General features: G+C 36.9%; 1 protein-coding gene across 4 annotated transcripts in view; it reads right to left on the bottom strand.

The window, feature by feature from the left end:
• Positions 1–13,867, bottom strand: part of LOC150097813 (synaptotagmin 1-like) — a 153,763-nt gene that overhangs the window by 17,726 nt on the left and 122,170 nt on the right. For all 4 annotated transcript variants that reach the window (XM_090406867.1, XM_090406868.1, XM_090406869.1 and 1 more), the window contains exon 8: positions 67–200. In XM_090406867.1, the coding sequence (XP_090262993.1) occupies positions 67–200 (134 nt within the window). The remainder of the gene's footprint in view (positions 1–66; positions 201–13,867) is intronic.

The following is a 13,867-nucleotide window of genomic DNA, read 5'->3' as shown; positions in this document are numbered from 1 at the left end:
TAAATATTAGATAGCTTTTCCTTATGAGTTTCCCACTCCACTAAAATGATGAAATCGGTAACTAACCTGTATTTGCTCAAAGGGCACCTCGAATGTAAAGGACTCATTATAGTAAGGATTCAGCGTACATTTCTTAATACTTGTCTTCTTTTTCTTAATCCTCTTTCCGTTCATCATGATGGCTATTTTTACATAGGGATCTGTGAAGAGAGGATAAGCAGTTAAAAATATAGTTTCATACACGTGAAGAACATTGTGCTAAAGTAACAACAGAATGGACGTAAAATGATTCGTCGTGTTTTTGCTTGTTTTAATAACCTGGTTCTATTTTCTTTTAGATATTCAGACAAGAAACTTGATGTGACCCTATTACTATTGAAACGGGTGCAGTTTTCTGTAACAATGCGTTTGGTAAACTGTTATGTTGCCATGACAACAGCAATGGGAATATAGCAACAGCTATATTTAAGCGTTGTTTATGTAATACATTTACATTTATGACGTCTATGTAGCTTCATCAGTAGAACAGCATAACGTTCCGTTTCCAAAGACGTACTTCGGATGCGATGAACACTAACAAAGGCTTTTGAATTAAAAGGGAGTCCGTAGGTCTCATATAGAGCTCTCCATCCTCGGGAACTAGGATTCATCCACAAGCAAAACTGATAAACAGGCTGGAGTGTTCACTACTGAGGCTTTGATTACTCAGGCTTTTAGAACAGGTTAACTTCTATTGTAGTAAAAATTAGCTTTATAAAGGTAGGCTACTTGGTTGTAACACTGAGTCTACACTCTCTGTCCAAAAAGAGACCGAACTTTTCGAAAATAGAAGAAACTAGTGGCACAACCTGTTGTATCGTCAAAACACACTGTCTAGTGACAGTGTGTTTTGACGTTTGACCGTTTGACCGTTCGTCACGATATTCATGCCGTACCCGACGAATTCTCGCTATCAATCACTTCAAAACTTCGAGATAAAACTCACCTTTGACCGTTTGGCCAGGCGGAACGAATTAATGCCCTTGGAATCGTAGAAAGAAATCAGCATTGTCTTTACTTTTGACTTCTCCAATCGACTTTTTGTCGGATGCCCCTCTTCTTGTGGTCTCCACTCTGGTGCTTTGTTTCGGGCTCATACTCAAAACACCACGTTTCATCATTAGTAACGATCGTTTCAAAGAAGTGTCTGTGTCCTTACGAGCAGTTTTAATGAGGTCCTTGCAGTGTTCATTTCGATACATTTTTCGGTCGTCGGTCAACTTGTGGGGAACAAATGACGAATTCAATTTACGAAGTCGAATCTCTCTGTCAAAATGTTTTGCACAGTTCATTTTTGAATCCCCAATTCATCTTCAATCAATCTCACGGACAATTTCGGGTTTTTTTTGAAGAAATCACGCACTTTTTGGATGTTAACTTCGCTCAGTCCAGTTTTTGGACGGCTCGGCTTTTCGTCGTCCTCAAGCGTCTCACGACCACTTTCAAATCGCTTAAACCACTCGTAAACTTGAGTACGGGATAAGCATTCATCACCGTATGCTTTTTGAAGCATTTGATGCGTTTCGGTAAAACGTTTACCAAGGTTAACACAAAAGTCAATCGCTGCTCTCTGTTTGAAACTCATTTTCCGACCGTTCCTCAAAACACACTGTCACCCTTCGCACTATAACTCGGCTTCTAATGAAACAAATCTCACAAACAGTTGACACAACACTAATGAAGGTTTCCGCTTTCGACAACAAAAAGATACAAGTGGCAGCACTAGTTTCTTCTATTTTGGGATGTGACAACATAAATGTTAAAAAGGTAAACATTATCCTTAGGCATAAATTACAATTCTTTACAAATATCATTAATAAATCCTTTGAACATGGTAAATTTATAGAACACCTAAAGACTGCTTCAGTTGCACCGTTATTTAAAGGAGGAAACAAAAATGAAATCAAAAATTACAGACCAATATCTATACTATCAACAATCTCAAAGGTTATTGAAATTCTGATTAAAAAAAACGCTTAAATAGCTATTTAAATACAATATCATTTTACGTTACTAATCAATATGGGTTCAGATCCGGAGGCAATACTGAAAAAGCGCTACTCGAGTTTCATAAAAAAAGTCTATAGTAGAATAAATGAAGGAATGCACAGGCAGCTGTTTTTCTTGATATGTCTAAAGCGTTCAACTGTGTTCATCATGATCTATTGCTATTAAAAATATCCAAATACGGCATCAGAGGAATTACTAATGACTGGTTCAGATCCTATCTGAATAATAGAAAACAATATACCAGCTATGATATATTTAAAAGCACAAAAAACATAATAAAATACGGAGTCCCACAAGGGTCGGTACTAGGACCCATCCTAATCATAATATATGTTAATGATCTATGGAAATACAAACTTTTTGTCAAACTGATATCCTTTGCTGACGATACGGCTTTGGTATACACCGAAACAACCCTTGAAAATCTAAAAAATCGGATTAATAGCGATATGTTAAAACTAAGTAAATGGTTTAGCGATAACGGATTTGACATTAAAACGACAAAACGAGATATACGTACTTTACATTAACAGACAAATTAGATCATAGTATAACTATAAAATAGCATGAAAGGAAATGTAGTGATACTCTAAATTGTAAGTGTAGCTTAATCAAAAAAACAAAAACCGTCAAGTATTTGGGCCTCCATATCGATAGCAATTTGAAGTGGAACTCCCACACCACTTTCTTAACAAATAAGTTTAGGGTCATAATTAACAGAATATATTATGTTAAAAAAATTTGTAAATGCATTCTTAAGATGTTTATACTATTCCTGGGTAAATTCTTCACTGCAATATAGCATTACCTGTTGGGGAGGAGACTATTGTAATAATCTGCTTCCATTAATAAGAACACAACACACAATAATTAGAGCCGTAACTACTACCTACTTCGCACATTCAACCAATGATCTGTATATCGTTCATAATAGTCTACCATTTCATAAACTATATCTATATGGCTGGCTGTTATATGTAAAAAGAAACACTGAAAATTTCTTGGTATATAAATGTAGTCTATGGATTGCGCTGCGATCGAAACACGCTGGAAGTACCTAAGGCAAACAAAGAAATTTTTCATAAATCTTTCGAGTACATTGAGGCGAGTAGCTATAATAAAGTTCCGAATGAAATTAAATCCATAACCTCAGAATATGTATTCCGAAAAAGATTGAGAAAGGGATTAAAGAATGTTGACAATTATTTGAAACGTATAGTATATGACATCATTATAACTCATATATCATAACCAATTAAGGTATTGATTTACAAATTGGTTCATTCAATTAGGAATTAAAATATCAACATGCACATTATTATAACTGGTAAGGGAGCCCTCTCAGATGCGGTCCCCGTGCTCTCAGTGTCTGTTTTAAGCTAATTACTTTTCTAGTAACCAGTATGGCTACGGCCCTTGGTTACCCATATTTGCATTAACTAACTTACATTACTCTAAACCAATTACTTATCATAACTTTGAAACCATTCGAAATATATTATATTCTGCTTGCATATATGAGAAAACTTTTTATTAACCATAATAAGTGTTAGTACCAACAGAAATACTTGAATTTTATTTGGTAACATTGTACTGTGCATTGAATTGTATTGTGAAATATTGCCATAATTATACAAGTTGAATAGTATAACAGTATAATAGTTGAATAGTATATATGTATAATTTGTATACGTGATGTGAATAATAAACATTAATAATAATAATAATAATAATAATAATAATATTTTCTAAAAGTTCGGTTTCTTTTTAGACAGAGGGTATACAAGATCCCTTTAACAAAAACAATCTCTATTTAAAATATTAATTTGTGAATAGTATAGTTTATTCGTTAGCCTCTATAGCAGGGGTGTTCAACCCGTCGATCGCGGACTGATTTTTGGTCGATCTCTTGTGTATTCCTCCTTACTTACAAATTTAATTAAAACTGAAAACATAATATTTTATTTGTCATTATTTTGTATTATTTTTAATTCGCTATAAGTGTATTGCTATTCTTTATTTATTTTTCATTAAAATTGTCAAATCAGTAATTTTCTTATTCCGGGTAAATGAATTAATTTGGATCCGTGGAAGTCAAACAGCGAGCCGAGTGAATACGATTATAAGCAAAGTGTAAAAACTCGATTGTAGCTTAAATATTAAATATTCCAAAGCACATTACATCGATTTTTTACTTAGGTTAAGTCCCATGTGAATATTGTAAAAAAATAAACTTTGTTTGTCTCGGTATAGTTTGTATTAGATGTTTTTTGTAAATAACTCTTTTCAAGCTAACTGTATATACTGATTAATAAGAAAATGTTAGTGTGCTAAAAACAAAGGCAATGTTTTTTGTCGCCGAAGCTCTACATGGCGGCATTAGAAAGATTGTTATTGAAACTTGCATGTATGAGAAAGGTTTGCAGGCTCCAAGTGTAAACATCTCCGAAGTCAGTCAGAAAGAGTTCAAACAACTTTCCGATGGCTGGCAACTTACAATCAAAAGAAAGCAGAGGAGAACAAAAGACGTGCCAAACTTGAAACCTAAGATGAAATACTCATACCGATTCTTTGGGGGTTGCCAAACTTCATGTGAGGTCTCAGAGGAGGCCTATTGAAAAGGGACTGAAGCAAGCAGAAGGAGTTCCAGTTCCAGAATTGCTATCAGAGAGGAGGCCGCCCGGTCTAGAGTCGCCGTCAGAGAGACTGCTCGGATCCACGTTGCTCGAGAGTGGAGTTTCCCGCTTCCAGAAAGGAGCTTCTAGAGAGAGAGAGAAACTACTTGTAGGCCGCAGACAATGTTTCAAATTGCCGAAAGAAAGTTCCAATTGCCGGAGAAAAGTTTCCAGGCCAGGTTAATGTCAGACATTCACCAGTGTGTTGTGTTTTCATTACAATTTGATGAATCAAAAGACTTCACTGATATTGTTCAGTTAATGGTATTTATTCGCATGGTATTTCAAGATTATTCAAGTAAAGAACTTTTGATAATTATGCAATTATTGGGAAGAATTAAGGGAGAAGACATTTTTTCGGCATTTGATGAATTTGTGAAACAACACAAACTTCCGCTTTTTAAACTTGGGTCTATTACTACTGATGGTGCTCCTGCAATGATAGGTAATAAATCAGGCTTCATTTCATTATGTAAAAACGACGACAAATATCCAGATTTTTTAACGTACCACTGTATTATTCACCAACAAGTACTGTGTAGTAAAAGATTAAACACAAAAGATGTTTTGGATATTGCATTTAAAATTGTAAATTCTGTTCGAGGAAAAGCCCTGCAACCGCGGTTATTTAAATTACAGGCAGATGATGATAGGGAACTTCTGTTGTACAATAATGTCCGCTGGCTCAGCAGGTCAATTTTTAGAAAGATTTCTTGTATTAATTAACGATATAAAATTTTTTCTTGATGAAAAAGGAGATATTTATTCACAATTGAGTGATAAAAGATGGTTGTTACACTTATAATTTTTAGTAGATTTCTGTACGAAATTAAGCAATTTAAATTTAGAGTTACAAGGTAGAGATAAAAATTTAATTGACATGTTAAGTGCAATAAAAACTTTCCAACAATACTTACTTTTATTAAAGAAAAATAAAAATGACCGCGAATTTAGACATCTCCCATATTTATTAAAATTTTTTGAACAAAATCAAGAAATGTTTCGCTATGATTTAAAATAATTTATTCGTGAAATAGAATTAGTTGAGGAAGAAATAAATGAAAGATTTAAAGATTTTAATAAAGCTGAAATGATTGTATCTTTTATCAATAATCAATTTCAAGAAAACTTGAACATCACAGAAATTTCAAATAAAATTAGTGGGCTGTTTGTTATAAACCAAGCTGAAGTAGAACTTGAGATGATAAACATTCAGAAGAGTTTACATTTAAAATCAATAAACAATGGAAGTCATTTGGAAGTATGCACATGAAAAATTCGCAATATTAACTGATATTGCGCGAAAAATTCTGTCGTGTTTCGGATCGACAAACTTGTCAGAATCCGCTTTTTCAAATATGACCGTCATAAAAAATCAATTAAGAAACCAAATTGCAAATGATCATTTGGATGATTGTCTGCGATTGGCCACTTCTTCATATCAACTTGACTATGAAAATATGGCGAGGTCCAAACAATGCCAAATTTCACATTAACTTTTTTTTTCTTTGTTTTTAATCAACCAACATTTCCTGTAACTTGTGAGTTTGTAATTAATCTGTTGTTTTTTCTAACTTTGGTTTTCCAAAATAGAGAAATAAATATTTTATTCCAATATATATATATATATTTTTTTTTTTTTTTTGCTGTATTAAAATATTTATTGTATTAAAATAATTAAAAGTGATAAATAAAGTTTTAAATACACAAATAAAGTTTTTAGTTGTGTATTTTTTTTAGTTGTTTATTTTTAGTTGTTTATTTGTGCGTAATCAGATATCAGGTTGGGGAACGTGATCTTTATAAGAGAGTAGATCGCCGAATAACTTTTTATAGAAAAGTAGCTCGCATAGTAAAAAAGGTTGAACACCACTGCTCTATAGTGAGTGCCCTTTGATTGGAAATATTTAGATTCAAATCCCGTCTGCAAAGAGTGAGATGCTAGTCACATTCGGTGGAAGTTTTTTTTTTCATTAATTTATTTCATTTTTTTTTTTTTTTTTTTCAGATAAGTAAACCGGCAAGCAGAATACATGCAATTCGCAGTCATAAGTTTTAATAGGAATAAAGAGGACCACTTTATTCTAATAAAATTAAGTTTAGAAAAGCCAAGGGCATTTGGCTGATTTTGAGTCATATTTGTCTATAAGAACTAATGACAACAATAAAAGTTTATTTAAAATATATTAAAATAAATTACTAAATTTTAGAACATTTTTTAATAAATATTCATTTAAAAACACACCTCTATTTTTAATATAATAATAATGTAAAAATACTACTAGGAGGATAAGCATTTTACATAGATCGAGTTGATTGATGGATAGATTGCGATTCAAGATGGCGTAAGATGAATACCGGCATGATGGTTGTTGTTGCGAAGAATGTTTTTGATTTCAGTGGTGATTAGTGAGTTTTAGATTTTGTGAATCTTCTTTCATAGCGGAATACGAGGTAAGACTTTGACTTTTGAATGCAATTTTCCGGCTTCTCTTAAACATGAACAGTTTAAGTCCCGACGACTTTGTCCAATCTCTGGATAAGAAGCTGGCGCTCGACCTCCTCAAAAAACTGTTGAAGAAATTTGAGGTCGAGTGGCCAGGGTTTCTAAGCCTATATTCAGCGATAGATGACTCCACAGAAGGGGACAACGCAACACCAGGGGAAGAAGGGAAGATGAACCTGATAATCTCTGCTCCCACACCAAGACGATACGGAAATTCACGCTCGAAAAAAGCGAAAAACAGCGGAGACTCAGATAAACGAGGGGATGGAAGATGCCCCAACAATGACCTCCCCACACCCAACAATGAAAACGTTCCTCCAATTGTACTACGGGAAAAAGAACGATGGACGGCCCTCAGGCCTATTATGCAAAACCACTAAATTGCCTATTCATGGAAAAAAACGTAGACGACGGAGTTAAAATCCAGCCTGCCACAGTAAGCGACTACAGACTCCTCACAAAAACCATGGATGAGTTAGATATTAAATATCATACTTACTCACTGAAGTCGGAGAAAAACCTAAAAGTTGTACTCAGGGGAGTAACAGAAAACATCTGCAAAGATGAAATTACTGAAGACCTCCACGATCTCCCACCTGTCAAAGTCAGCAGAATGTTACGAGCCGACAAGAGTCCTGAGCCCCTAGTACTCGTAGAGATACCCAACACACACAAGAACATATACAACATAACAACGATCTGTGGTTTGAAAATCACAACTGAACCACTAAGGAAAAAAGCCTCGTCGGGCCAGTGCCACAGATGTCAGAAGTACGGACACGCACAGAAACTCTGCAGAGCAGACTATAAATGCCTCAAATGTGGGCAAAACCACCCCACAGCAACCTGCTCAAACCCAGGATCTCACCAGCCAAATGTGCGAACTGTGGGCGACCCCACCCGGCAAACTACAGAGGCTGCAGTCACTACCCTAAGAACAAAACAGACAACAAAAGGAAACAGATCTCTCAACCCTGCCCACAGGCACCAGAGTCGACGGCTCCCCAGTTGCCTGACACGCAACAAAAGACAAAATACCAGCTCTCACAAATGAAAAATACCAACAATCTGGAAAGCCACCGTTGAAGCAGGACATACGCCGAAGTAGCCCGCTCATCCAAAGATATCCACCAGGACTAAATTTTTCCAAACATGACAATAGTCATCACAGCCTCATTGGTAAACATGCTTCAAGACTTCAGTAAGTCAAACCCTTCGCCAAACTCACAAAAAGATTTCTAACTCAAACCATCTTATCAATGCTTGTTAATGAACAAAACTAGATTACTCCCAGACTCACTACAGATCGCCGCTTGGAACGCCAATGGCCTAAAAAACAAGACACTGGAGCTTCAAGAATTCTCTCACAGATACAACCCTGACATCATCCTAATTAATGAAACTCATCTAAGACCTGCAGACAATCGAAAACTGAGGCTACACACTGTATAGAAATGACCGACTGGACTACAGAGGAGGTGGTACAGCCATATTTATCAGGAATTGCATCAGGCACAATGGAATACTCACCCTCCCCCAACCTCCAGCCTAGAACTTACCGGTGTCGAAGTCCACACAAACTCAACTGGAAGGCTTAAAATCTACGCAGCCTACAACTCCCCCGCTAAGACCCTGCTATTTTCTGACTTGGATGCTATACTAGGGATAAATGAATCCATCATCGTCGCTGGGGACTTAAACTCCAAACATCCCTCCTGGAACAGCAGAACCACAAATAAAAATGGCCGTATCCTCTTCAGCTACACAGGATTAAACAACGCTGTCGTAACAGGACCCACCGAACCAACCCACCACAGCCGACATCGTAGACATCGCCATCCTACACAACATCAAATACCAGAACAGAATTCAATCACTGAACGAATTATCATCACACCACAACCCAATCCTACTTCACTTAAGGAACAAAGACCAGCTACCTCCTCCCCAATCGTCCATTGTCTGGGAGAAACTTAGGAAAGGGCTACCAGAACACATTGGTCCGGTTCCCCATATAAGCCAAGGAAGAAATAGACACGCAATAAAGAACCTCACCAATCAAATCAATAAAGCCATAACAGCAGCCACAGTATCCACGATTACCCACAAACAAAACCGTCTCCCGGAAGAAATCATGGACTTAATAAGGAAGAAAACAGACAAAGAAAAAGATATCACAACACTCGTATTCCCCAGGACAAAACAGCCCTCAACAGATTAAACAAATCTGTACGAGAAGCTCTCCAGAACCACAGGAATCAACAATGGGACAACAAGTTCATCTTCATCTCCACAGCAGATAATTCCATATGGAAATTTCTAAACAACCTCAGGAACAAGCGCAAATCCCTCCCCCATCTGCAAGCAGAACAGCACCTTGCATACACAGATACTGACAAAGCCGAAGCCATAGCAAGAAACCTAGAGAAACAATGCAGTCCTGCATATGAGAACCTAAACATCAGCCATGTATACAAGATCCATCGTAAAGTCAGGTTCACAGTAAATCGTCCCGATGACAATCCAAGCCCTATAATACCTGCCGAAATAATCGGCATTATCAACCATCTCAAGATCAAAAAAGCCCCAGGTCCTGACGACATCACTAAAAAGGTCATCAAGGCACTACCACGCAAAGCCATAGCACATCTGGCAAACATCATAAACTCCATCCTCAAATGGCAGTACTTCCCCCAGTCATGGAAAATAGCTGACATCATCCCAATTCACAAACCCACACCTACCTGAAAATTACCGTCCCATCAGCCTGCTATCCAACTTAGGGAAAATAGCAGAGAAAATCATCCTCATCAGACTCCAAGATCATGTCAACCAATTAAATATCATTCCACAAGAACAATGTGGCTTCAGTCAAAATCACAGCACCACCCAACAGATCCATAGACTGGTAGAATACATCACCACAGGATTTAATTGGAATCAGACACAGGAGCCGTCTTCCTAGTCATCAAAGGCCTTCAATAAAAATCTGGCACCAAGGCCTCCTCTACAAACTTATCATCGCTAACCTTCCACTAAACATGATACACCTGATCAAATCATACCTCTCAAACAGGAGGATGCAAGTTAAAATCAATGAAACAGTCTCAACCCAACGGAAAATCCTCCCTGGAGTTCCTCAAGGATCACTGCTAGCCCCGATCCTGTTCAACATCTACATGGCAGACATCCCTCAAAATCCTCTCACATCCACCATCGCCCTTTATGCAGATGACACGGCTATACTAGCCAGATCCCGCCAACCACATCTCGTAACCAAAAAACTACAAGACACCATCCTGAATCTAAAAAAATGGTTTACAGACTGGCGACTACAATTAAACCCAGAAAAGCACAACGATACTCTTCACAAGAAGACGAGCATCCCCCAAAGGAGACATCACCCTGTTCAACTCTAAAATTTCCTGGAAAACTGAAGCTAAATACCTCGGAATACTTCTCGATAAACGATTATGCTTCAACAGCCACATCAAGAGCACATGCACCAAAGCTTCAAAAGTTATCGCCCAGCTATACCCCTTGATTAACAGACACAACAAACTAAACTCAAGAAACAAAATTCTACTCTACAAGACAGTGATCCGTCCCACATTCATATACGCCTCGCCAGCCTGGAGCCATACCTCCACGACAAACATCTTCAAGATACAAAGACTACAGAACAAGTGCCTGCGAATGATACTGGACACCCCGTGGTTCATCAGGAACGCCCAGATCCACCGGGACATAAATATCCCCTACATCTCTCCACTACTACGCTCCCTAGCAGAAAAGTTCTTTATGAAGACATCTACGCATCCAAACCAGCTAATACAACCAGCCGGAAACTATGACGGTAATGACCACTGGAAACATAAAAGACCGAAAGCCATCCTAACACTCAACGACGAATAACCACTTCTGCCCACTGAGGGCGAGCTAAAATAGCTCACAAATCTCTCCCATTACTGCTCCCGAAACAGACAACAGGGAATATGAAAAGCGTCAAGCTTCACCCTCTGCGCCATATATGTCCTGCGTCCTGCATTTTACATACGTAGATCCATATATGTTGTCTGCTCCTGAACATCACTGGAACATGAACTTGTTTAGCATCTTAGTATAGTGAAAGTTGGAGTTGGGACTGTCCAACCGCGAAGAATTTCATGTAGATACTTTGAATTGGATTTTTTTTTCAGTTACTTTGCTGTAAGCAATCGACATTATTTATTTCTGTCAAAATGGTTTTTATTGATTTTGCTATTATTTATCAGTTTATTTATTTTATGAAAGTTGAGAATAGTTGGATTTAGAACGAGGCAACTAAGGCCATGAGACCAACTTCTTAATTCTGTTAATTGATCCTTTTTCGCACCGGTTTGTTTGGTTGCTTTGAGACGAGGATGTAAATATCCAAGCGGAGGTAAAAACCATCGTACCCTTACGTAGGAGCCTGGCTACAATGAAAAGCCTTTATAAATAATCTTTTGAATTAGAATCCTAGTGTTTTGCTCTTTCTTTTTGAAAAAAAAAACTGGCCACCGCTCGTGTAACGTTATTCTTCTGACTGCACTATGGATGTGAATAAGCATTATGTTTGTGTTGTTACCTGCCTGACTTATTCGAGGGTACTGCCTTTCTGGGGAATAAGGGTTAAATTTCATTTCCATTTGAACCAAGGAAAGCGAACAGTTCCCCTGCTTGGTTGAGACAAAACTTTTCGAAAATTAGCAGATATTATTTCACCATTAGAAAAGTGGTTACCGAACTGAAGTAATGAAGATTCGAACATGAAATCAGGATGGTACAAAAAATCTATTGTTAGCTATAATAATAGACGATATTCGGAAGAGAATCCTGAGCAAGTGCATGGCTTCTAAACTACATATAGCTAGCACATTCAACTGAAATTTTCGTTTTCTTTTATTAGCTTGACCTGCTTATCACTTTTCTCATGACAGATTAATATCAGCTAATAACCGAAAAAGTTCCAAAGGACTGCCCTGGTAATGAAATCAGCCAGTCCCGGCATTTTGCTCATCATTCTTCCAGCACAAATCACGTCATCGATTGGGGATAAAGCTAGCATGCCTTATCTTGAAGAAAACTTCCTTTTCATGTCATGTCAAAGAATCCACTACCTTCATTCACTCACGATGCTCCCTCAACAAAAACCAAGGTCTTATCTTTAATCTCTGGAAGTCAATAATTAAATTCCCAACATAACTGCGTTCAACTCTTCGCTTTTTGATTATTAATACTTAAAGAGTTTATCTCCGTTTCGTTTTTTTTTATTATCTGTATTCAATTTGTAATCCTTACTAATTCTACTCCTATGAAGATACTGCTCGTCCACTCTAACAAAAGTGGTCGGTATTTTATTATTATTATTTTGGTTTTTGTTATGATGGATTAACAATTAATAAATCTTTTATCATAAACTCATGGTCGTAAAAATCACAATAATAATTATTATTTTGCTGTGCAATAGCAGAAATAATGTTTATCAAGAAGTCATTAAAGTATGGACACATGAATTATTAACTATTAGTATTTATAAAAATTAAGTGGATATTAAATCCAGCATAATTTAACTATTATTATCATGTGAAACCTCCAGGGAGTACAAAGACTCATCGAGGTTGAGTGTGCCAACAGCAACGATTGTTCCCCTTCCAACTACGTTGGAAGGGGAACAATCGTTGTTCCACAGAATCGTGGTGGATTGAGGTTTTTATACGAATCCTGTCTGTGAAAGGTTGTGAGTGGGTTAAGAGTTAGACAATCCGTAAACCCTGTTCTAGACTACAGATTTGGAACTTTTTTTTTTAAGACACTGCTTGCCTCTGATAGGGCAAGATTTTCGTCACATCAGGAGACGAAAATCGTTCACCACCAAAGGCAGATGATTCATAAAGATTTTCATAAACTATGTCACAGTGAAATCCGAACTCAGAATCTTTTGGTTTGGAAGTAAGTACGCTATAGGCCAACGAGGCAGATAGCGTGTGTGTGTACTGCAATATGTGCCGGTGTTGTTTCGCTATTAGTACTAGAAAGTCGTGACTTACTTTTTTTTTATGCTGAAAATTTTCAGTAACTGTACTGTACGTAGTGTCTCAGATTTAATGTTTTATTATGAGAATTTTATGTATAGCCATTAGAAGTTCAGTTACTGGCATGTATTAGGCCGGCTGCCCTCCAAATTGTATTGAGACAATTCTTCTGCTGCTTTTCGAGTTTTGATAAAGGATTGTTTGTAGGTTTATATAGACTTTTGGGGGTGGGTTATTTGAGTTACGGCTATGAAGCTAGTATATTATGTCTGTTAGTTGATTGTTATTATAGCCTGTTTGCGTGAGATGAAAAACTCAAGTTTCCTAGAAGAAAACATATGAAACCGATTGACCCACCTTCACTTGCACATTTAAAAGGATTGAAAGACTTTTGGTCTGTAGCTATTCTGCATTTATTCTTCATTTATTCATCTATTCTTCAGTCCGTAGCCACTTCGAGCTTTCAGCAAGAGGTTTGGTGATCTGATTTACACCGACAACGATAATCAACTACGACTTAAAATTATTCAGATTTTAATTGATGGGGGACTTCCATTAAATGAAAAATTTCTATTCTTATT

Source organism: Typopeltis vanoorti, chromosome 17, assembly GCF_054136105.1.
Source record: "Typopeltis vanoorti isolate ZY-2024b chromosome 17, IOZ_Tvanoo_1.0, whole genome shotgun sequence".
Lineage (NCBI taxonomy): Eukaryota > Metazoa > Arthropoda > Arachnida > Uropygi > Thelyphonidae > Typopeltis > Typopeltis vanoorti.
This window is presented reverse-complemented; position numbering and strand designations above follow the sequence as displayed.